Source organism: Ambystoma mexicanum, chromosome 10, assembly GCF_040938575.1.
Source record: "Ambystoma mexicanum isolate Mex_15411 chromosome 10, UKY_AmexF1_1, whole genome shotgun sequence".
In the NCBI taxonomy this organism is placed as follows: Eukaryota; Metazoa; Chordata; class Amphibia; order Caudata; family Ambystomatidae; genus Ambystoma; species Ambystoma mexicanum.
In genome coordinates this window covers 1,483,975,788-1,484,001,956 of record NC_090932.1, presented here as the reverse complement: position 1 = coordinate 1,484,001,956, position 26,169 = coordinate 1,483,975,788, and the positions used below count along the sequence as shown (strand labels likewise).

The 26,169-nt window shown below is 47.0% G+C and overlaps 1 protein-coding gene across 1 annotated transcript in view; it reads right to left on the bottom strand.

Annotated features, from left to right (window-relative positions):
• Positions 1-26,169, bottom strand: part of CFAP251 (cilia and flagella associated protein 251) — a 1,318,836-nt gene that overhangs the window by 663,756 nt on the left and 628,911 nt on the right. The window contains exon 10 of the mRNA XM_069619593.1: positions 7,225-7,442. Coding sequence (XP_069475694.1) covers positions 7,225-7,442 — 218 coding nt within the window. The remainder of the gene's footprint in view (positions 1-7,224; positions 7,443-26,169) is intronic.

The window sequence follows — 26,169 nt, the reverse complement described above, 5'->3', positions numbered from 1 at the left end:
CCTGGCCATTTAGTGAGCTCCTATAATACTAAATTAGCCAACATTTCTGAGGAAATATTTACCAGGGAGATTGGTCTAAAACTTAAGTGATTCCCTCCTACCTTTTTTAAATATTGGAATGATTATTGCATGCTTCCATGAATCAAGAATAGTTTCTGATCTTACTACCTTTTAAAACAGGTGAAATAGCACCGCAGACCATAACTCTGTGTTGTTTTTAAGTTGACTGCTTGTCACGCCGCCAGGGCCACTTGCGCGTGTGCTCTTCAGTTTGTCAATCACATTCATAATGTCGCCTTTTAACCATCTTGCTCTTAAATAATTTGTTTCGCTGTATTCACACAGACTACTTATTTATTAGCGAAAATAGAGGAGAAATGTTTCACCCAGTTTCCTTCAGCTACACACAACGATAGAAGTTCTGTTTGAACTTGATCTCTCTCTTGTTTAGTTTCCACCAGATGGATCTGAAATCTTTGTTAACCATATCGACAAGAAACTCTGAGTTCTTTTTTATGTATTTCTGAACTCTGTGGGTTTTAAGCCAATTTGTATGACTCTGACTAAAAATACATGTTCCCTTTCTTCTCCTCCCAGCTAATACCAGTGGATTGAATTAGTCACCTAATGTCCTTTCTCATTATACGTTTCTTAATATTGACTTCTGCATCAAAATTAACCCCTTTGCAAAAATGTTCTGCTTCCACAATGCTACCGGGCTGACCCTTGTTTTTAACATATTCATTGTGTTACAAATTACATGGTTGAACAATGGTGGTTCTTCTCTTCCTCTATAAGATTATACCACCATTTAGCAAAGTATCCATTTATTTATTTATTGGTCACTTATTAGGCACTTGTACAATTAGAAAAACAGTTTCAAAGCGCCCACTGCACAAACCGGATGGGGACAGGGGAGGTAGACCATGAATTACAGCAAGGATAAATAATTGCATGAATAGTACAAAGAAATATTGAGAATTGAGGGAAGGGGAGACAAACCTACTATGCCTTGTGAGTGTTCAGAACGTGCAAGTGCAGAGGGGAGAGGGATATGATGCTTTGATGCTCATGAAGAAGTGCTCAGGGTAAGTGCTGAGAGGAGGAGAAACGTAAGTGCAACCATCAATGAGTGGGTGAGCAAGTAAGTGCAGTAGAAGGAAAGACAGCGGCTGAGATGAGAGATGTGGGGCTCAAGGACACATAAGGGCCCTGCACATTAGTCACGCTGCTGTAAGATTAGCAGGGAAGAGAGGAGGTAAAGAGAAAGGTCTTGAGGCTTTTCCAGAACGTAAGTAGGTCTTGATCAATATGCAGAGGGAGAGTGTTCCACAGGAGGGAGCCAGCTGAGGAGCGTGATCGCCCCCCAGCTCTCTGTTTGGCAAACCGCTTAACACGCAGGCAGTTGGTGCCGGAAGAACAGAGGAGCCTAGAAGAAGAGTATTTGGTCAGGAAGCGTTATGAAGTGGTCCCTGGCCCCAGCCCCAGATAGCCATGTGTGTGATACAGAGGGATTTAAATTAATCTGTGCTAAGACCGGGAGCCAGTGAAAGCTTTGTAGGGCAGGAGAGATGCGGCCACTGGGCTTGAGGCCAAGGATAAGTCTTGCTGCCCTATTCTGGGTAAGCTGGAGGGGACAAAGAGTAGAGGAAAGAAGATTAAGGAGGAGGATATTGGAGGGGTCACAGAGTAGAGGAAGGAAGATTAAGGAGGAGGATATTGCAGAAGTCTAGCATGAAGAGAACCAGAGCACAGGTAACATTGAGTCTCTGGGGGAAGGTGAGGAATGGTAGAGTCCCTTTGAGAAGGAAGAGCTGAAAGTGGGACTTCTTGACAATGTCCTGAATATGAGGGATGAAGGTAAGGGAGGAGTCGAAGATGACTCTGAGATTCCTAGCTACAGTGAATGGGGGCAGTGAAGGGCCCATGGAAGAAGGCCAGAGTGCAGGGAAGACGTATGGTGCAGGGGACCCAATAGAGAGAATCTCAGTTTTGCTGGCATTGAGGCAGAGGCCATTGGCAGTGCACCAAGCCTGGATGGCAGAGTGGCAGTCAGGGATGAAGGAGGGTGCAAGGGTGTCAGTGGGAAGTTTGACGAAAAGTTGTGTATTATCAGCTTAGCACTGGAAGTTGGGAGAGAAGGAGGAAATGAGTCATCCCAGAAAAGAAAGGTATATGTTAAAGAGCCAGGGTGAAAGAATGGAGTCTGGGGGATGCCACAGGTACCGGAGGAGGAAAGGGAGGAGAAAGGGCAAGAATGGTTTTGGAAGAACGGTCAGTTAGGAAGGAGGTAAGCCAGTCCAGTGCCCGCTCTGAGGTGCCAAGGGTGTCATGGACCCTTTTTATGAGGGTGGAATGATTCACTGTGTCAAATGCAGAAGAGAGTTCTAGGAGGATAAGGACAGCAGGGGAATTGGAGTCAAGAGATGTGAGCAGTTCTTCACGGGTGTTCAGAAGAGCGGTTTCCATACCTCTGGATGCTTGGAATCCAGACTGGTGGTCATGTAGACCGCCAACATGTTCGTTATGGGAGATGAGTTGGGGGAGGGCCAGCTTCTCAATCAGTTTTCCTAGGAAGGGGGTGATGGAAATGGGGCGGTAGTTGGCTGGGCAGGAAGGGTCTGCAGAGGGAGTGCTTGAGAGAAGATGGAAAAGAACCAGTAGCAAAGGAATGGTTGCAGAGATCAGTAAGAGCAGGGTAGAGGCGCGCAATATATTCCTTGATGGTTCTGGAGGAGTAAGGAGCAACCTGTTTGGACGAGACCTTCATGGAGTTGACAACTCTGGTGACTTCTTCAGATGACACAGGAGTGAAGGAGGGGAAGGAGGAAGGCAGAGGGTGAATGGTAGGAGAGGGGATGGTTGGGTTGGGAGAGTGTGTAACAAGGCTGTTAAGTATGGCCTGGGTTTTGGAAGTGAAGTGAGAGGTGAGTGTATAGCAGAGGGCCTGGGAAGGAGTAGGGGTAGAGGATGCTGTGTTGTTGGATGCTTTGGACACTTGTGCCCGAATGTGTTTTTTTTTTTTGGCACGGATAGAGAGCCTGTAGTGTCTCTGGATCAGACGGCAGGCCAGTTTGTCAGAGGGTGCGCCTGAAGTGTGCCACTTCCGTTCAGCAGCCCTGCACTTATGTTTTTGGTCTGCAAGATCAGAGTCGTACCAGGTGCTTTGCTTGGCAGCATGTTTCAGGTGGATCCTCATGACTGGGGCAAGAATGTCAAGGGTGTTGGTGATGGACAGATAGAGGTTGCTGAGGGCAGAATCAGCAGAAACTTCAGTGTTGGATGGGCAGAGGGGAATGAAGATGGACAAGAAGGCGGCAGCTGACACTCGTTTTATCGGACGGGTGTTCATGAACGAGATTGGCAGAGCTTTATGAGGAGTTGTCACAGGGCCATAGGGACTCAGGTGGAAGGTGAGGAGAGAGGGGTCAGACCAGGAGAGAGGGGTGACCAGGGGAGAAGAGGAGTGAAGCTGGAGTGGATGATGGCATCTAGCGTGTGTCCAGCAGAATGGGTAGGTCCAGAGGGAAAAATGGAGAGGAATAGGGAGGAGCAGAGGTCAGTGAAGAGGGTGGTTGCTGCGCAAGGGGAGTCTAGGTGGATGTTGAAGTCACCTAGTGGTAGCAAGTTGGAGGTGGTAGAGAGAAGGGAGGGACAGAGGTCTGCCCACTCAGATAGGAAAAGAGAAGTGCCAGGAGGCCGATAGATGGTTGCAACGGTCAAGGTGGAGGAAGGAGAGATGACTAATTTGCACACTAGGCTCTCAAAGGACGAATATTGCTAAGTGTGTAGGATGGTAGAAGGAATCCACTCTGGGAAGATTAAGGCAACTCCACCACCAGTACAGTGGGGTCGTGGTTTAGAGGTGATCTTATAGCCGCCCGGGAGGAGCGAGTCAAAGGAATTAACTGAGCTGGCATTGAACCAAGTTTCCGTGAGTGCAAGAATGTCGAGGTTGGTGTCTTCAAGAAGAAGGCAGATGTCAGCAGAATGTTTGATGGCTGAGCGTGAGTTGAAGGTTGCAAGATGGAGACGGTCGCTGTGTCTGAAAGTTTTTTGAGGAGGGGTGTCGGGACGTGGGGCATCTGTCTGGAGAGGTGGAGTGGAAGGGGCGCAAGGGGGAGGGGCAGTGGAAAGAAGGAAGTTAATGAGAGAAGGCAGGAGCCGGCCAAATAGGAGGAGATTGGCCTGAGGACCATGAACCTGGACTGTGCCTGTGATGTAAACATTAATAAAGCAGCGAGAAGAGAAGAAACCCGCAAGGAGGACTTCCCATTTGGTGCCGCCATTAATGGAAGTTGAAGAATAAGGTGGGAGAGTGGCAGTGAGGTGAGAGGTCCATAGGTCAGGAGATGGGACGGAAAAGAGGATGTCAGTGAAGATTTCTCTTGAGGATGCACTGACATTGGTGCAATTGGGAGGCCTGGGTTAGCAGCAAGGATTTCTTTTTTATGTTTTTTCTATCCAGATTTAGTGAGAGAGGTAGGATAGGTGATGGTGTAGCAGTTGGAGAAGATGGGGAGATGGAGAGTGCCATCTCGGAACGAGAGAGGAATAGAGAGGTAGAGAGAAGTGAGAGGAGAGGTGGGGGTGAGTATGCTGCAAAGCACGGTTCTGAACTTGATCCACTTGGCACAATAGGCCAGAGGGGTAATAGGTGTAGGACTAAACAAGTAGGATGGAGGCAACAGCTAAAAGCGATTTACAAGCAAACAGCTACTTTCAATGCATGGAGGAGGCACAGCTAATAGCGATTTTCAAGCAAACAGCAACTTTCCTGTTCAGTGGTGCAGAGGCAGTCACTAGGTAGCAGTACTCACGGGAAGACACAATTAGGAGGGCCGTTGAATGAAAATTCAATGTTGCAGGGCATTTTACTGAGGATTCTGGCAAGTGGGGCCAGGACACGGCCAGGCACTGACAGGAACAGACAGGGCCTTCGATAGCAAGGGCCGGGTCCCTCCTCCCGGTTTGTGTGATTGGCTGAAATGGATCTTGGCCAGCCATTGGGAGGGGAGCAGGCTCAGGCCACAGGGAACAACAGTAGGGCTACATTGAGGGCAGCCATTTTAAGAGGGCCATAAAGCTTCAGGCAAGTCATAAACAATTCTGAATGTTCGTTTTTTTTCTTTTAAAAATGCGTGGAAGGCACTTCAGGTAAATATTGCTGGTGAATGCTGCTTTCATCAGGATGCAATTTATACAGGGTAAAAACAACAGCAATCTGCAATTAGGTGGGCTTACCAGTAACTGGAATTCACTTTCTCATTATTTTTACTGAACTGAACTACCTATTTTCAATTGCATTGGTCACCACGTCGGTACACATTGACCTACCTACTTCCATACATCCCCCTTGTATCAAAAAGGTTAATGTTAACATGGAGCGGCCACTAAAACACGTCTTCCCCACCTGAAAGGTGCATATGTCATTGTGGCCAAAAAGATATAATTGATGGCCGAAGATGAGGAGATACCAAACCAAGTTGGTGGCAGGTTTGACCCCATGGTAAAATTAGAATTCAATTGCCAGAACTCCACCACCCAGCACCATCCTTATTAGTGCTTATTGATAAACTTTCAGATATGTACAGCTATTCAGACCCATCATGGTCATACCGCTTCCCGAAGGGTATTTCATGAAACGCTGGTATGGCTGTCTAACGACATTCATACTGTATGCATGTAAGGATAAAAGAGAATTGAGACTCCATGACTATTCATCGCTGTCCTCTGAACAGGCACTACCTGCAAAAGCAGGTATACTATATACACAAAGCACATCAAACCCCTCAAAACATGCATCTTTCCATCTCCACCTATGATTAAGTGGGTGATAGTTAGGCCGCAAGTTAGGTTTCTAGAATTATAGGCATTGAGGTATTGATCGATCATACCTGTAGATACCGCCATTGTAAAGCTAAGTTCTTTTCTCTGCAGAATTTATTTTAATTTGGTACCTTCTTGTGTGATGTCAGACCATTGAAATACTGAGTTAAAGAATAAGTTAAGACTTTGTTCAAAATAAAAAGTCCATACTCCAAAACCATTACTGTGGCATTTTACTGAATTTCCTTTGAGTCCAGCTGAGATTTGAAAAGGGGTGCTAAAGGTTCCTTAAGCTTAATCCTCTCTGTATTAGTATTGTCCCTCTACCCAAAATATCAAATACCCCCGCCAGAGCTCAGACACAGTTGGCAAATAATGTCTCAGTGGGAAATTCCTCTCAGTGCACTTGCCCTTTTCTTTGTTTCAGAGCATACCCTGGTTCCTGTACAGTGTTTTCTGATGGACCTTCTCTCTTCTCCTTGACTTGGAAGCTTGAGTGGGTTTGTAGAGACTACAACTTGTAGTGCGTTTCTAGGGACGATCTGCTCTGCATCTCCTTTTTATCTTCTGAATCAAGGTTTCCTTTCGATCATGTCCCCTTTTTTGCTTTTATTCCAGTACAGTACTTAAATTAACCCTTTAGATGCCTTCAGGACGACTACATATATGTCCCAATTTAGTGGGCTTATGTTGCCTATAGGAAACATAAATCCATGCCACAATAGTTTGCTGGACCCATAGTATGATGTGTGCACCCAATCAACCTCTGGGCAAACCTTTGAAGAGGTACCTTGCAAAGGAGTCTACTAGGAACCCTGCCTGGTTAAATGTTTAGCATTAGCCTCTTGCCGCTGCTTCTGCTGGATCCGACTCTGGGTTCCAGGCAGTTCCTTTCCGTGCCATGGAGTTCTGATTGAAATGATTACTTCTTTCTGCTCTTAATTTGCTGCCGTGACACCGCTGCTGTTTCTCTTATAGCTCCTTTCACTGGGCAAGACGCTGATTTTAGGTCACAATAAGAGGAGACACAGCATGGTATGATTTGCACGCTTCAGGAAACATTATGAGCACTTCATCCATTCAAAGAGACAGAATAGTGAAGGTGAATGAAGAAGGCACAGGGAAGATTGGAGGAACACCCTCAATGAAAAATGATGTTCCCCTTTTAAAGTGCCTGCTAAACCAACTGGATACCAGACTCCTTCAGCTGTAATATTGTCTTTGCTAAGAATGCATATATGGATTGTCACAGGTTTTGAAGAACAGTTTATCATTCACTTATGCAAATGAGGCAGTAAGATTAATTTATGGTATGCGAACCACAAACTCGGCACTTCCAAGTAATGACATTTCTGAACTAATGCAGCATCCATGCAGAGCGATACCATTCATTACCTGTCATACACAGTCAGCACAGTGATGCCATCCTTCTGCACGGGCATCAGCTTCAGTGCTCGCTTGTTATGAGGCTTTATGGAAGGCTTCGAGTCGGAGGACGCTGGGCTGACAGTGTCCCAGACGACAAACTTGCCGGCAGAGGTGGCGCTCAGAGCTTTCAGAGTGTCGAGGTAAAACACCGACTGGCTGAATGCTCCCACCGCTTTGTTGAATGTCTGCAATGTGAAAGGAAAACTCATTAGGTGCGATTCTGTTGATTCAAGAGTAAGCCACAATTGCACCTGATCAAGGAATGAAAACACTTAAAAGCCTTTTACTTCATAATCCTGAATATCTGTGTGGGAAGCCCATTTGTGCAGCACACATTACTTTGGGCTTCTTTGTGTGCATGAAATAATAATGGTGCTTTGTTTTCATGCCACATAGCTGTGAAATCGGTCATTCAAGATGAAAAGCATTTTAAAATGTTGCCACCGAACTTCAATACAATGAAAAGCGTGAGGGGAGCTTCTTTTCTGTATAGCACACAAACAGAGCCTGTAGAGAGTGTTATATGCTGACACCTCATGCCTATAGTGTGGTCTGGTGGTTAAAGCAGCTAATGACATATTAAGATTTGGCCCAGGAAGGCCCAGGTATTAGTGACAAGTCCTTATCCTGGATCATGCAGGCCAAAGGACTCTTATTAGTGGAGGGGGCTCTCTCCTTCCTTGAAGAATCAGCCAGCCACCAGTGGTTGTCCATGCACGAAGTGGGGATGGTATAAACAATGTGGCAAGCAATTTGCCAAGCGGTTGTTTAACCATCAACGGGTTGCAGAGGCCACAATCCCAGCCTTCTGAGAACATTGTGCAGCTGCAGCAGTTGTGGCTGTAGAACTAGTTGAACAAGGAAAGCCAAGACCCTTTCTCAAGTATAATCAGTGGGAGGATGCAGAGTGCTTCTACAAACCTGAGGAAGTACAACCTGCTTGAGGTTGCTCTTCCACAGTCTATCCTATACTTACAGCGAGCGGCCAACAGGTGCATGCAATGGATGGTCTGAATTTAACTTAAGAGAGTCTGCTCGACCCCAAGGCTTCATCTGCAAAGCTCAAAAATGTTACCTCTAACCGGTTACCTTCTGTCAAATGTTTAAATGTCCCCTGGTAGGAGGACACAGAGGTGCTCAAGAAACATACGGGCTCTAGAAGCCAGAGCATGCTACAATAACACTATTATATGCCGCTGACTAGGACACCAGCAGCAGGGGGCTTTTTGGCCCTTAAAACTCAGTTCTCTTGTTACAGTAAGGAAGGTGGGATGCCAAAATAGCACTTTGCCTGATACAGCCAAATCTATGCATCAGCCCTCTTTGGAGTGAGTTGCGTGGAAGGTTGGGAACACTAGTTTGGCCACACTGTTTCTCCAGGGCTTGCTTACAGACATGAGAGTGCCTTTAGCATTTTCCTAAGCTATCCTTTTTGTTACTCCTTTTGATTTGACCCTTTCTTGTTTATATCCCAGTCCTTATAACCAAGATATGTTTCCGCTATCAACAAAGATGTATGTAACTGTAACTTGCCACTAACAAAGATGTATGTAACTGTAATTCACTAACGAAGATATATGAAATTACGTCGTGATACCCAAGGGTTTGGGTGTATATCCAAATGTAATAAATAAATAAATAAATAAATAAATAAATAAATAAATAAATAAATAAATAAATGTTGTTCTTTCTTAAATCATTTAAGTGTTCATCATTAAGTGGCAGATTGTCACTGTTGTGCCCCTTTACTAATGAGGTACGTACAAGACTCACAATAGTATGTATGGAGAGAAATCGTCTGCAAATGTTTCTGCTATGGGGAAGCAAAAGCAGGGGCCTCATTACGAGTTTGGTAATATTGCCTCAGGTAATACCGGCCATACTGACTAATATTATTGAAAGTGGAAACAGTAATCTAGAGTCTCGGGCTCTTGAGTTATTCCACACGTTCGAGCCTCATTGACCTCCATTGCAGAGATGAGGTGTTGGTCCACGGGTAATGCCACATGCAGTAGTACACTTGTACTGCCACATGCAGTAATACCCTCATCTGCACAGATTGAGCATAACAGAGCTAAGCTCTATATAAAAATCAAAGTTGCTCGCCAGGATACTCTGTTGTATATTCTACGAGAAGGCTTAGAGGGTGGAAACATGGATGCCCTGAAAAAAATCCAGAAGAGTAACCTTCAACTCTTTGATAGAATTGGTTGGTCTCCGAAATTGAAGAATTCTATTGAGAAGTGGGACTGGGTTGCCAGTCATGACAAGGTAGCGACTATGAGCTCACTGTGTATGTTTGCCAGAATGTCTTTCCTATATAAAAAGCCTCAATACTATCTAAAATTGATGTCCTCCCAGGCTAATCGAGGAATATTCCTGGACATTAGCCTTAATCGTCTAAATGTTTTAGGGGTCTAAGGAGCTTGGACTGGTATTCCAGTTGAGAGAAGATTTTGTAGACTCTGCCTAGATGATAGAGGTGGAAACCGCAAAGCATGTACTTACATGTTGTAAAAAGATGAGTATCACATATGTTAAATACTTTGCCAAATTTGAGTATGATCAGACCTATATTGTAAGTGAAAACTTTAGTCTGAGATGTCTCTCTGGGATGAATAAGAGTCTGGTCATTGCTATTACACAGATGTGGAAGGTGGTAAATTAACGCCTAAGAAAATTTGAAGAGGTTAAATTGCTTACAGATCTAGATATATAGCATAACCTGATGATATGGTCTTCTCTGTTCCTATTTGACCGTGAAGTGGGGTTTAATATCGGTGACCCGGACCATGTTGTTTAACAATCATATTTTGTGACCTGCTCCCACCCCCGACAGTTACCATCTACATTTGTTATATATGTCTGGTGTGCTTACGGATTTAATGTTTACGGATTTAATGTTTCTTGTTTTAACCTCGGCCTAGTTTTACTTTTTCTATGCTGATGTCTGTATAATCTTATAATTGCAATATTGTTTAATTCTGTTTGCTATGTTTTGATAAAAATGTGTGAAAAGTTCAATGAACTATAACAATAAAAAAAAAGAAAAGTAGTACACTTGTGGGGGGGTAAGTAACCCCACACAAATGGAAGCAGATATTTCTGATATGGGGTTTCCAAAACCATAATAATGTGGAGCAACAAAACATCCAGCATTTTCTTTCAGATGAGGGAAAGCCATATTTGTTTGTCACTTATTTCAACCGAATGAAAAGCCATCCTGTTCTGTCTCAGTTGAATCTATTTTGCTGTTGCTACTTCTCAAATAAAACCCATTTAAACTGCTATTTTGGTTTAAGAGTCCCATTGATCCCCTCAACTTGGGAAAGAACCCAGATCTTCTACTGGGTTCTTGCTGCCTCCTATTCTTGCTCTACTTGTGGCATCCATTGCCGATTTAGAACATCTCACAGGCTGCTTACATTTTTCTTGCCTGTCTGCCACATGTGGCTAGTTGCCTATTTGGATCATCTCCCAGAATGCCTTAATTTCCCAGCCTATGTGACCTATAAGTCTTCCCTTGCTTAGGGGGTAAGCCAATGCAATCTGCCACAGCTTTACCGGCCTGGTTGAATCGCCCATAGTTGACTTTTAGCTGGCTCATCCTAACGTTCCCTGTTCACCCCTCTTGACCTGCAGATATGTCACATGCTCCTTTTGTTCCTGCTGCTATTGTACCAAGGGAATTGGTTCTGCCACTGCCTCCGATTTCCTGTCTGCACCAGAACCATTGGATCTCTTCGGTCTGTGTTTTTGGTATTTAGATGCTGTCCGCATCTTCTCAGACCCTCTGTGTAATCTTCTGTACTAGTCAGACTTGAAATGCCCTCCATGTAACACAGATTGGACTACCACTATCGGATTGCCATTTTCCACTCAACTTATGTTCCCTCAACACCTTTGTTCCTTTGCAATTTCCCTGCTTCCTCATGCCGTTGAATAATATATGTCCCATACTTTGCATCACCTCGGTTGTACAAATGCTCGGCTGGGCTGGGCTTCAGGTAGTCAATTTCACTTGCCCCTTCAGCACAGGGTTAGAGCTTGCCTCCTTGTTTTTCATCCCCAGATTTTCCCTATACACTAGTAGCTGCTGGTGCTTTCTCATTTTGTGGTAAGTACACAAAGGTGTTCGTGGGAGCTTTCGTTGAGGTATTCTGCCAGATTCTGAACGTTTGAGAGACCCGTCTTCCCCGATATACCTGATGGAATATGATGCCTCCCCCATGGCTGGCACCCGACAGACTCTGGCCATCCTGCCTCCTGAGGTGACCACCACACAAATACGGGCATAAATGCCCGGTTGGACTTTACAAAAAGGTTACTCATTATATTGACAACTATACTCTCAGTCCACAGTCCCATTTCCTCTCATCATGCAAGTCTGCGTAAGAGGAAGCATCCCAATAAGGATGCATGCAAGTCACAGAAGTGCCACCGTGTGACTACCTTAAACAGACCAGGCAGGGACTGCATGCGTTGGTGGAGAAGAAACTGGTGAGTCAGTGAAGGAAAGCCCCCTGGTCACCCCACACAGCGTTGGGAATGGGCCACGAGGGAATAAGTACAATTTGGGAGCAACAGGGTGTAGCTGCAGTGTTTGGCTCCATCCCATCGGATGAGGAGAAAGGGACTGACGGTTGGAGTGGTGCGTTAAGGAGGTGTTGAGCGGGGACATAGCTGGCGTGCCGGTGCAGGTTCTTACCATTCTGTGGGACGTCCTATGAGTATGGAGGAAAGGGGGTGGGCCATAAGAATAGAAATACAACTACAATACATCACCAAATGATGACCCAGATTTTTTAGCTGTGGAGGGGACCACACCTTCTGACTCAAGCTCCTGCTGGAGTGAACCCTGAAGATCAAGCACAAACCGTTCACATACAGGCCCCATTCCCTTTGGCCCCTCTAGAATGCTTTCACAGCGACCCAAAAGTGTATAGCATCTTCCTGAAAAAGTGCAATCAGCACTTTTTGTGCCGCCTGGTTATTTTTCTAGACTCGTCATTCAAGGTTGCCTTTCTGATCTTTTATCTGGGTGGAGTGGTTTGTGAGGCAATCCGTTATTTAAAAGCAATGACCCATTACTTTATGATTTTGATGTCTTGACCGACCACGACCATGGCTTGAGTATTCTGCAAAAGATATCAACCACTAGCCTTTGATTTGGAACTCCTGCACTTGAAACAAGGAATATATTTTATTAAGTAGGTTGTCTTTCAAATACCTTACCACATAAATTATCTGGCATGAAGCAACTAAAACCTTTGTGTTCTATAGGGACCCAGCGCAATTTGTTACAACCAGGTGCAATAATACATTGACAATCAATCAATTCAGCTTTATTTCGCCGAAGCTATAAAAAGCAGTGCGAAATAGAGTTATAAATAGATGAAATGCAATCGGCATCTACAGTTTTATTAAATCAAGATTAAAATCATTAGACCAATTAACATTATTCAGATCACAGAATACCAAGTTACATATATTTACATAATCTATTCCATGCCCTAATTAAGGAGCCTGAGTTGGCCGAATTTCGGCCCAGTTTTACTGGTCTCCGGCCAATGTAGTTATAGTTTAACTTGTAATTCATAGGACCAGCCATCTTGACCTAAGATCGCTTAGGGTGAGGCAGAAAAATAAAAGGTGGAATTCATCCTTTTTAAAATAAAGGCACATTGGCAAACCATTGAAGTATTCTATAGTTTCGTATGGCATCTAAGAACCTACCTAAGCCTAATTAGACAAATCCATTTCTGTCTGTCAGGGAGGAGATTCAGTTAAAAGAGGTTTCAAAAGTCACTGATGATTTGATTATCATATACTTGAGAATCCATGGTATGCCTTCATTTACCCTCACTATGGTTCAGCAGATCAATAAGAGCCAAGTCACAGCATAACATCTTTATGTGGGTCAGACTAGAGTATCGGGTGTCCCATAAATGTTCCAAGTTAATATCAATGATTCTTAATGTGTGTAAACCATCAAAGGGGTCACTCGATTACAATTTAATATATCATCTGTAGTAATTCAACTCAAGCTAGACCATATTTTGATTCAAAATAGGACAGGTTTAATTTGGGCAATATAATCTCTCACTATTTGGCTGAGCTCTATCTTGACTGAAATATTCGCAGTACCTTGGGACAATGCTAATATGTTCTAATAAAACGTATTCTCTCTGATACTCGGAAATTAAAGTAATGCTAAACAGCCATTACTCCGCTCCATGCAGAATAGCAGATTGCTCCTGGGCCCTAAAGATATCGATTGTAGGTTGAACTAGTCAACCTCCATACATTTTTGAAAAACCTAAGGTAGCAGTAACTTGCCTACTGTGATTAATCCTGCAAAATCATCACCAATTCCCCTGTGGTCCCCTCCATGGCCAGAGGAATTCAGCCACTACCTGATCCTGGCCATGGTTGTGGTGTCAGTAGGGAGGAGGAGATGACTACCGGGGAGAGGTGATGGCTCCAATATGAGAGACACAGAATGTTTCCCCTTCTGATGAGAAGAAAACCTTGAATACATAATTCTTAATGGTGTATGGTATTTGTGTCAAATTCTTTGCATCGAGAATTAGATGCATCGAATCCTTTCCATCGAAAAATTATTAATCGAATTCCCATACATAAACTGCAAAGTGTTTATGCATCGAAACCCTTCCATCGAATAGGGTTTTGTTACATAAACATTTAAATTTTTTTGCATGGAAATTCGATTAAACATGCCTAACGTTATAATGTTAGAGGGAGCTGTCCAGCGCTGAAATCTTTAAAGTATTTCTGCACTAGCCAGCTTCCTCTAACTTTATTGGGGGGGCGTTCCTCCCCCCAACCACCAAGGGCACCCCCTAACCCTAACTGTAACCCTAACTTTATTGGGGGGATCCCCCACCCCCACAACCACCAAGGGCACCCCCCGTACTAACCCTAACCCAACCCTAACCCCATCCCTAACTCTAACCTTAACTGTAACCCTAAATTTAATGGGGGTGGTTCCCTCCCAACCCCCAAGGGCGCCAACCCAACCCTAACCCCAACCCTAGGTCTAACCATAACTTTATTGGGGGGTTACCCCCCACCTCCTCAACCACCAATGGCACCCCCCTAACCCTAAACCTAACCCAACCCTAACCCTAACTTTATTTGGGGTGGTTCCCCCCTAACCACCCCCAACCACCAAGGGCACCCCTCCTAACCTTAACCCCAACCCTAAAAATCCATCAAAATTCATTCAATGAATATGCTTTTTGATGGAAAAGCATTGCAATGAATACATTTCGATGGATAGTAATTTGATGCTAATTATTTCGATGCATAGACTGGATACCGTTCTTAATGGCATATTCTTGTGAAGCATCTGATGCTCATAGTGATTGTAATAGTGTTACAAGTGTTAAATCATATGATGTTAAATCCATTAAAACTTCATTGGACTCAAAGTCCCAGAAAGCCTCAAGTACTTTTATGAGGAAGAGGGACAAGGAGTTCATGTGGATAAAATGTGACTCTTAAGAACATTGTGCCGTCTAGTTGTTGCCAAACTGATCGACTGCACAGGACTTTTAAATCCTTAAATACTTAAATAACTTGCAGCTGAGAGAGGAAAGCAGGAGAAAGGTGGAATGTGGAAGAAGAGAGAAGGCAGGATGCAGAGCGCGCAGAGCGGGAAGTGTGATTGGTGGCAGAAGATATCCCAAAAAGGACGGTGGGAAGCAAAGCTGACCAGAAGTCAGCTGGTGGCGTTCGAGCCCAAAGGAGAGGAGCTCCAGTGTGGAGAAAGCAGAAGGTGCACAGCTGAGATGTGTATGGAGACGCAGGCTTAACAAGCTGTATTGGTTTTGGTAGCGGACGCAGGAGGAGCCGGCGCGGAGCCCTAGAAGGACTCTGCCATTCAAGGGAAGCCGGTCCCTTGTGAGTACCCTTCAACTGCTGTATGAAGTACCAGTGAGTCAGCCTTATATCGAAGGGGGCCCGGGATGTGCAGATGTATTGAAAAGCACATAGAAGGTACCTTTGAATACCAACCTGATAGAACTAAATGGAAAAGGTGAATATGGTGCAATTTTCCTGATATGAGATGTCAGTTGGGGGAAACCTGGGACCAGCATTGCCTAAGTCAAGAAACATTGTTAAAAGAACACCCAGGGAAAATAGGGTGCAATTCTCCTGACTTAAGAGGTCAGGTGGGAGAAATCTGGAACAAGCATTGCCAAGAGTCAAAAGAGAATGAAAGAGAGATTGAAAGTCAAAGCTTGAACAAGTCCTCAGACATGGGATGTCAGTTTGGGGGAAATTGGTACAAGTAACAGTGGAAGTCAACAAAATGGTGCTAGTGAGAAAGCAATGTTGTTTGATACTTAAGGAGAAAGTGAATGTGAAGAGAAGCCTGATAAGAGTATTAGGTAGAGGAACCTGTTTGGAAACAGATACCTGGCAGGAGAGAAACCTGGGGATATGGGTGAACCAAGAGGGGATATTACTGTCAGGAGAGTAAACCAGGATATCAAGAGTTTTCAGTTGATGAATTTCCTGGCAGGAGGGTGTACCCAGAAATTCAGTTTGTATTGATATGTTGGAAAGAGACATGGGCGTATTAAGTTCTTGTTTTCTGTGAACATTTTATCAACCAGAAACTTAGGGAAGACTTGGCTTTGACCATGCTTGAACCTCTGTTGTGAAAGAGCCATTTGTTCTGCTATCCCGAAAAGTACTAAAGACTTTCCTTTGCCTTATTCAAAACAACTTTGTGGAAAGGATACTTTGCTTTAGTGTCCTGAGAGACTAGGAGAGACGTTCACTTTTGAAAAGTAGTCTCATGGAAAGAACATTTGTTATGCCATATGGAGGAGAGTGTTAGGTGAAAGAGACACTTGTAAGAACTTTATGAAACTGGTTTTGAAACAGAACAGTGTGTGTGATGCAATTCAGGGTAAGGGAGTCAACCCAACAAGAAGGGTTTTGGTTGCAGTTATATGTTTGAATTATTACACATTTTCATTAAGTTGAACTTTGAAATATTTACCTTGAACATTTTATTAGAATATATTAGTATGAGGGTCAGATTGAGTTTGGACACATGGTCATCCTGCTTTAGTTTTAGTTCATAGGAAGGGATACTTGTTAGGATAGAGAAAGTTAGGCATTTATCCAACCCCTTTTTATGCTAATAAAATGTCTGAACTTGAGAAAAGTATCTCTTTGTATCAGCCTCTTATTGATGGCCCCTCACACTACGCATAACTAAATTAATAGATGAGCTTGCCAACTGCCCTTCTTACTAAAATAATCAAAATCATCAACGTTTTCAATTCTGAGTCCATGCCGTTCTAAAATAACCAAGGGTACTGGCTTCCTACTACGTGCCATTATTTTAGTCTTTGGAACGTTGACAACCAGACCCTTAACCTCATATAAGGAACACGTTACTTACCTGTAACTGTTGTTCTCCAGCATGGGTCTGGCATGGATTCACAGGTTCATGAATATTCCCTGTCGTCAGGCCGAGAATCCTCGGTAAAGAAAAAAATCAGTATCAGTTTCGTTTCTGATCTGTCTTTCTTAGTAGTAACCAATCACTGATCTCTGGGTCATACTGCCCCCAGCCAATGACTGCCCTCTCCCTAAGCCCCTCCCCTGGCAGTCATCCTCAGATTTGGTAGCACGTAAAGTGGCAGTATGACCAAGTGAAGAGCCGCAGAGGGGTAGGAGGGAGGGTTCGATGTGAATCCATGCCAGACCCATGCTGGAGAACAACAGTTACAGGTAAGTAACTTGTTCCTTCTCCAGCATGGGGTCTGGCATGGATTCACATGCTCATGAATATAAGAATACATAGCAGTACACACATACACAACCACGGGACACAAATGCACAACCAAGGGAGGTGGCAAAGGCTCAACATTAAGCATTACATAAACTCAACATTAAGCACTCTTACCTCCTCACCAGGCCCACCTTCAGGCGAACAGGTTGCGCAGCACTGCTTGGCCCGACTCTGGCCTCCTCCCTGGAATCCCGGTCGACGCAATAGAATCTCGTGAAGGTGTGCGTCGACCTCCACGTAGCAGCCCTGCAGATGTCCAGCAGGGGCACACCAGACAAGAACACCATGGTAGCAGCGATCGCTCTGGTCGAATGGGCTCTCGGACGGCCGGGCAACGGTCGGTTTGCCAACCGGTGACAGTGCATGATGCAGCTGGAGAGCCATCTGGAAATGGAAGCCTTCGAGAGAGCCTTCCCTTGGTTCACAGGTCCAAAGTTCACAAATAGCTGTGACTTCTTCCGAAAACTCTTTGTGCGGTCCTCGTAGAACTTCAGTGCTCTAGCCACATCCAGCGAGTGCAAAGTCCTCTCGGCCGGCGACGAAGGCGACGGGAAGAAAACTGGTAACACCAAGGGCTCGTTGAGGTGGACGTCCGACGGCACCTTGGGCATAAAGGAGGGGTGCGTCCTCAGCACCACCCTCGTGTCGTGAAAAGTCAAGTATGGAGGCTTGCAGGATAGGGCCTGGATCTCTCCCACTTGTCGTGCGGAGGTGATGGCCACAAGAAATGCGGTCTTCCACGACATGAACTTCAACGGCTCCGAATGCAGAGGCTCGAATGGCGCCCCCAGGAGCCTAGACAGCACCACGTTGAGTTCCCACGCCGGGGCAGGAGCCTTCACTGGCGGGAACGATCGGAACAGTCCCTTCATAAATTCCTTCACCAGGTGATGAGACTACAAGGACGCCCGTCCCATAGTTCTGGTGTATCGGGAGATCGCAGCCAGATGTATCTTGATGGAAGCGTGAGCTAGTCTAGCCTTGGCCAGCGACAGTAGGTACTGCAGTACTTGAAGGGCCATAGTACGCAGAGGGTTAATCTTCTGTGCACGGCACCAGACAGAGAACCTCTCCCACTTATGTCCGTGGCACTTGAGAGACGAGGACGCCCTGGCCTTTGCAAGAACCTCTCTGCAGTCAGCCGGGATATCGTACCCTCCAAACTCTCGTGCTGCAGGAGCCAGGCCTGCAAGTTCAGCGACTCCGGGTCGTGATGAAGTATGGCGCCTCCTTCTCTGCAGAGAAGATCTGCGTCCGTCGATAGCTTGACTGGTGGGGATGCTGACAGGTCCAGAAGGTCCGGGAACCAGATCTGCCTCGGCCACGCCGGTGCGACGAGGATCATTGTGCACCGGGACCTCTTGAGCTGGTTGATGAGTCGGAGCAGCAACGTTAATGGAGGAAACGCATATAGGAACAGGCCGTCCCAGGGGAACGAGAAAGCATCGCCCATGCTCCTCAGTTGGGGAAACCTGCTGGCGAAGAGATCTGGCGTAGTTCCCACTCGTGGCACGAGCACAGCTCTCTGCTGAGTGAGTCAGCAATGGTGTTTTTTATCCCTGCCAGATGAAACGGCACCAGAAACATCCCTTGAGCAACGGCCCAATGCCACAGGTCCTGGGCTTCCTTGGAGAGGACCGGAGATCTCGTTCCGCCCTGCTTCCGAATGTAGAACATTGTGGTGGTGTTGTCGGTGAAGATCCTCACCACCTTGCCCTTGAGGGACGGGAGAAAGGACTTGAGGGCCCAGAACACTGCCCGGAGCTCCAGGATGTTGATGTGGAGCACCTTCTCCTCTGGGAGCCAAAGGCCTCTCGCGTGAAGATCTCCGGTGTGGGCTCCCCACCCCTCCAGGGAGGCATCCGTCATCACTGTCGCCTGGTGGGACGGGGTCTGAGAGTCTGTCCCCGCCGCTAGATGAGCGCGGGTGCTCCGCCACCGGATCGCTCGTCGGAAGGTCTCGTTGAGAGGGATCCTGTCCTCGAAGCTGCCCGTCACTTGAATCCAGCGGCCATCGAGGAACTCCTGTAGAGGGCGCATCCGAAGCCTGCACAGGCGCACAAGATAAATGCAAGAGGACATCATCCCGAGGAGGGACTTGATGGACCTCACTCTGGCCACATCCATGGCCAGCAGATGGTGCACCTTGCCTAGGATGGCCTTTGTCCTTTCCTCGACAGCGAAGCCAGATGCGCCACTGTGTCGAGCTTGGCTCCCAGAAACAGTGCGACTTGAGAGGGGACCAGGTGGGACTTGGGGAAGTTGATGGAGAACCCCAGGTCCGTGAGCAGCTGGACGGTCTGTGTTCTACAGCGAGCTCCCTTGTCCTTGCGCGGATGAGCCAATCGTCCAGGTAGGGATAGACTGGACGCGCCGCCACTGGAGCGAGGCACTTGGTGAAAACCCTGGGTGCCGACTTCAATCCGAACGGGAGGGCTTTGAACTGGTAGTTCCGTCCTTGGACCACGAACCTGAGGAACTTCCGGTGCCCTTTTAGAATGGTAATGTGAAAGTATGCATCCTCCAAATCCAACGACGACAGGAAATCGCCCTCCTCCAGCTGTCCCAGCACGTGCTGGAGGGTGACCATCTGGAACTTCTGTGCCTTGATGTATTTGTTCAGTCGTCGCAGGTCTAGGATGGGTCGCCACCCTCCTGTCTTCTTTTTCACGAGGAAGACCTTGAGTATACTCTGGGACGAGCTGATGGCACCTTTCTTGAGCATCGCCCTTACCTCCAACAGCAGTTGAGGGACGTGGTTTTCTTTCCTGGCCACGGGAGGAATGCGGTGGCACTTTTTTAGAAATTTGAGGGCGTGCACCTGGGCCAGGGCATCCAGCACCCAACGGTCGGTGGAGATGGACTCCCACACGCTGACAAACTTCGCCAGCCGGCCTCCCACCGGGGTGCTTCAGTGGGGGCCCGACGCCACAGTCGGTTCAATCTTGCTTGGAGGACGCCTTGCCGCCTTAGCCTCCCTGGCGACGACGGCGGGATCCACTCGACATGCCTCGTCCTCTATAGGCTTCCTGCAACGAGGAGCGGGCCGCTTGGCGGTACGTAGAGGAGCCAACGTCGAATCCCTTGGAGGCATTCTGCTTGCCTCCGGAGCTCCGAAAGGATGGCCTTTGTTGCTGTAGAACTCCCAGGGCCTTAGCGGTCTCTGTGTCCGCCTTGATGGCTTGGAGGGACTCATCCACTGTTTTCCCAAACAGGTTGTTCCTGTCGAACGGCATGTCCAAAACCTTGGCTTGTATGTCCTGGCAGAAATCCGTCGCCTTGAGCCACCCTCGTCGTCTGAGGCAAACGCCGCTGCCTAGCTGGCGGAAACCGGTATCGGCAATGTCCGTTGCCACCGTTATGGCATGGTCCGACGCCACCTCACCTTCTTGCAAGATCTCCAGGGCCTCAGCCCTCTTGTCGTCCGGTAGGAAGTCCAACAGGGGGGCGATCTTGTACCATAACTCCCTGTCGTAGCGGGCCACGATCGCGAGGGCGTTGGCCGCCTTAATCGTTGTTGCCGCCGACGAGATAACTTGTCGTCCCATTGCATCTTTCCTTCGCCGTCCGGTGGGGAAGTTGACGTTGAGGCCGATGCCCACCCCCGCTTTCTTCTTGGCCGTCGCTGAGACGACCGAGTCAGGGGTCAGTTGCGCCCTAAGGCACAAAAGTGCTGCGTCGGGGACCCGGTACTTCTTCTCGTACCGATCCCTCTTGGCAGGCGTCGTAGACGGGTTCTTGAGAAGGGTGAGACCCTTGTCCCAGATGTCATCCAGCAGAGGCACGGCGAGGACTATCTTCCTCTTGGCCTCGCGCCGTTGGTAAAGGAAACCTTCCTTCTTCTTCTCTTTGGGGCAGAGCTGAAAAATGCTCAGGTGCCCTGGCGATCATAGCGTGGAAAGACCCAATCTTGTCGGGCGGGGAGGCCCGGGATGGAGGCGATGGGAGCTCCGTCCCGTTGGCGCTGCCATCGTCATCCATACCCGTCATGGCCATTCCCGTGTCATCCCCAGGTACGGGTGACGTGGGCAAAGGCTGAGCAGGCCGCGGGGGTTGAAAAGGCAGAGCTGGATGGGTCCGTCTTCTCTTGTTTGGGGGACTTCCCGACCGGCCTGGCTCTGGCTCCTTCGTCAGGCCTGGCTCTGGCTCCTCCTTTGGCGGTAGGGGCAATCTCGTCCTTATCTCCGAACATAAGGATTGCATTGCCAACAAAATGGCCACCGAGTTGTCCTGCGGCTCCGGAAGCGACGGGCGTGACGGTTGACTAGGAGCCTTGCTGGTAGCCGCTGTCGCTCTTGTCATCCCCCTTGTCGAGGCCCTCCAAGACTTCAACTAGTTCCTCCTCCGAGGCTGTGTCCGTGTCCACAATGGCCACCGGCTCCCCCCGTCTTTTTCCACCGGGGTCTTCACGGGGGTCTTCTCGATGGGCCTTAAAGAGGCTTCCCTTCGCGGTGGCAGGGAAACTCTGGGCCCCGAGTTCACCTCCACTGGTGTAGCCTCCTCAGGCTGCGTCAGGGCTGCCACGACTTCCTCGATAGAGGCCTTGGCCGGATGAATCAAGGCCTTCACCACCTTCTGCGGGCCTGTGGCCTTTGCCTTGGGGGGAGGGTCACCACCTCGGTCCCCCTCTGCTGGATCCTTCGAGATCGACCGGGGCCTCTCCAGAAGCTTTGCCGGGTTCTTGGCCTTCCTCTTCCCTGAGCCAGAGCGTTGGCTCGTGGTTGATGGCGCTGGAGAGGATGCGCCCTGCCTGGCAGCCGAGGAGCCCGACCGTTCGGCGCTCCCGGTGCCCACGGACTCGCAGTGCTTTGCCTTCTGTTGGGCCCCTGTCGCCGGGGCGCCCTCACAGGACTTAGAAGACCGGTCAGACTTCTTCTTCTTCTTATCACCTGACGGGCTCTTTCCTTCCAGCCAGTTGGAGAGACTAAGGTGTCGGTCCCCGATGGTCCGTTCCGACATGTTCCCGCAAAACGCACAGTCCTTCTCCACGTTCGTTTGTCCTCATGAAGGCAGTAGAGACATTTCGAGTGCTCGTCCTCCTTGAACACATTCTGCAGCTGGCATCCAGGGCAAACCCTGAACAGCTTTCTGGGCGTCGAGCTTCCTTTCTCCTGGGCCATGTCCGGGTAGGCCGCAGAAACTTCTGGACTCCTCCAAGAAGCGTAACTCGATGAAAACTTCACCCTTGAGGGGCTTAGAAATCTGAAACGGGTCCCCGTTGATCGGATGTAGACACGGTGGAGCTTGAGGCTCTATTTGACCGAAAAATTAGAAAATCGAAAATGCAGCAAAAAGCTTGAGAGCTAAACACGAGGACTCCCAACACTTGAGCGTATGGTAAAAATCTGAGGATGGCTGCCAGGCGAGGGGCTTAGGGAGAGGGCAGTCATTGGCTGGGGGCAGTATGACCCAGAGATCAGTGATTGGTTACTACTAAGAAAGACAGATCAGAAACGAAACTGATACTGATTTATTTCTTTACCGAGGATTCCCGGACTGACGATGGGGAATATTCATGAGCATGGGAATCCATGCCAGACCACATGCTGGAGAAATTAACAAACCTGTTAAAAACTGTCCTCAATCCCATTGGGTAGTGCTAAAAAAAAGCATCATCTGCCAAAAGTAATATGTTTAGTTTTATTGAGTTTTGATGCACCCACAAGGACTGTAGAATTGAAAAAGGTGACGGTCCCCTCGCCACCCTTGCCCCATCTGACAGTCGCTTCATTGCAAACATAGAGGGACCAAATTGCTTTTAATAATGTGGACTAATTCTTTGATTTATCAGCGTCTTCCGCGGTTAACGTTGTCGAAAGCTGCCTTTAAATCCACAACTATAGGGCGAGATTTATCTTAAACAATACAACCCAGGGAAAAAACACTGTACCAGAAACAAATCTGTGCATACAAGAATGCAATTCAAAAAGCAAAGAAAAGACATTACGATGACAGACTCAACAATGCCACCAACACACAAAAAGAAATGTTTAGCATCATTAAAGAAATGAGAAACCCACCAGGCTGTGATAACACCCCAACCCCCTCTGAAAAACTATGCAACGACCTGGCAGATCACTTCAAAAATAAAATCAACCACATCCGTCAAACCATACAAAAGTGACCAACCAACCACAACATACAACCCAACGAACCCAACTCGGAACCGCAACACAAACTCTGAAGCTTTCCTGAAATATCAGCAGAGGCATTCGCAATGCTGGTTAAACGAAGCAAGAAAGCGGGATCACCCATGGACCCATGCCCCCCAGACATCTACAAATCAATCCTCGCGCAAGGTTCACCAGCAGAACACTACAGAAACCTTCTAAATCTATCACTATCAACAGGGACTGTACCGAAGATCTTCAAATCAGCATACATCAAGCCACTCTTAAAAAACACAAGTGGTGACGTAGATGACCTTTCCAACTACAGACCGATCTCTAACATCTCCTACCCAGCGAAACTTCTAGAAACCTACGCATATAAACTAACCCAAGAACACGTAGAAAAACACCACCTGCTGGACCAAGCTCAAATCGGTTTCAGACCAGCGAGAGGAACGGAAACAGCACTACTATCCATCTGGGACGACCTCAAAACTAACGCAGACTCAAACACTACTTCAGCCCTTATTCTGCTCGACCTCTCGGCATCCTTTGACACAGTTAGCCACGACACCCTGACCAAAAGACTAGAAAACATAGGCATAACAGACACAGCACTACGCTGGACCAAATCATTCCTAACATACAGAACAGAAACTGTATGGATAAAACCTTTCAAATCCACTCCACGAGTTAACGACTGTGGAGTACCACAAGGATCCTCACTATCTCCACTATACTTCAACATCTACCAGACTCCAATCATCAGAATCTTCAAAAAATACAACAATACATGTTACAACTACGCAGATGACACTCAGATCATATACAAAATCAAAGACACTGATGCCGACCATTCATCCCTTACCCACTGTCTAAAAGAAGTCTTCGACTGGATGGATGCCAACAACCTGAAAATCAACCCAGGAAAGACAGAAATCATGATCGTATCCAAAGACCAAGAGAACGAAACCACCATCCCATGGCCTACAGAAATGGGAAATGCACCAACACCATTGAAGGTAGTAAAAAATCTGGGAGTCCTAATGGACAACAACCTAACCCTGGAGCCACAAATAAATGCAACAGTGAAGAAATGCTTTTTCCTCCTCCGGACGGCAAGAAGAATTCTACCTTTCCTCTCCTTCACGCACAAAACACTCACTATCGTCGCCCTAATCATGTCTAAAATAGACTATGCAAAAAGCATCTACCTCGGAATACGTGAATACCTCCTGAAGAAAATGCAACGGATCCAAAATGCAGCAGCAAGACTACTCCTCAAACTATCCAGAAGAGATCGCATCACTCCAGCCCTAAAAACCATACACTGGCTCCCAGTTAAACATCGCATCACCTTCAAAACAATGTGCATAACGCACAGGGCAATCAGTGGACAAGGAGCAGAATTCCTACAAAAGAAAATAACAGTCTACAAACCAACGAGACCCCTCCGATCGAGCAACGAAATCTGCCTGGAACTCAAACCATACCTCAAGAAAAAACTTGGAGGCACCTCCTTCTACCACTTAGCCGCAAAAACCTGGAACAACATCCCAAAGGAAATAAGAAACACCGAAGATCACCTAAAATTCAGGAAATCCCTAAAAACCTGGCTCTACAACACCACAGACTAAACCTGAAAAACGAAACTGGTAAAAAAGGATAACTAAAACGAAAAGACACGGACATCCCGGACCAGGGAGAGTAAAGCCCACGGTAGCTGGACGGGTGACATCGGATAGACAGGAACACAGGCGGCACACACGGAGACCGAGTCAACTAACCCAGATAATCCCACCAACTCTTTCGCCCGCACCGCAATTTAATTACCGCCAGGTACCACGTTGGGTGGAGCTATCGAGACATTGACAATCCCCACTACCTGAGAGGTTCTCATTAACAGATACACTGGCCACTAGAGTCTAAATGGAGGATAAGGGGAGCCATGAGAAAGCATGTTAGAGGTGGGGGCCAGAGAAGTAAGGAACCTGTAGGCCAGTCAGACCCAGATCAGGACAGAGCCGCAACAGGGGAGACTACGCCAGCCGAGCGCTTCAATTCAGGATAGAGACGAAAACTAACCAACCCTACTAACAACTTCCCTTTCTGCATACACCTCTCAAACTCCAAACCAAACACAACCAAAACCTACAGCACAACAAACCACACAAACTTCACTACATTGCAACAACAAAACAAAACACACATAGCCTTGCACAACAGTCACGACGACTACCGGCCGCAAACACCCCAGGCCCAGCCAACGGACCCACCGGGCTGAGGCCGCCAACAGCACATCACTGCTCTCTTGCATTTTTCCTGCTTCCTCCCACTAACTCAACCCCCCTCCTTTTTCAGAGCTGCCAGAGCGCCAAGAGACCACTACGGTGGTGATAGTGCGCAGTACAAATGTCCTTTAACATTAACATAACATTAACATTAACCACATACTTCTGAAAAATCTAATATCTAAAAACGTGTTCAATTGGGCCAACTCCTTTAAAGAAGCTGCCTTGTACCTCATCAAGGATCTTCCCACCACCTACCGATTTAGCCTTGTGACTAATACTTATGCGTACACTTTACCAATGCCATCAAGTAGAGACATCCTGCGATAAGTCCCTGGTCATTGCTATCACCCTTTTCAAAAATCGGAAAGATTTCCACATTCCATCATGATTGGAGGGCTTTTTATTAATTTGTTTAACTCTTTTTATTATTTTCATCAATTTGGAACAATAACAAACAAGACAGTAGTTAAGTGATTCTGGCCCCTCTTACCCCTGTAGCTCAGCTCAATCAAATATCCCATTGTCATTATAAATTAAACATCTATATCCTCATGTTATTCTCGATATCACAGTGTACAGTTATACTGCGCTCCTCAATGGTCCTTCTCTCCTTTTTATATACAGTGTACACCAAATCCCTCCATGACTGCAATAAGTATGTATTCAAAAC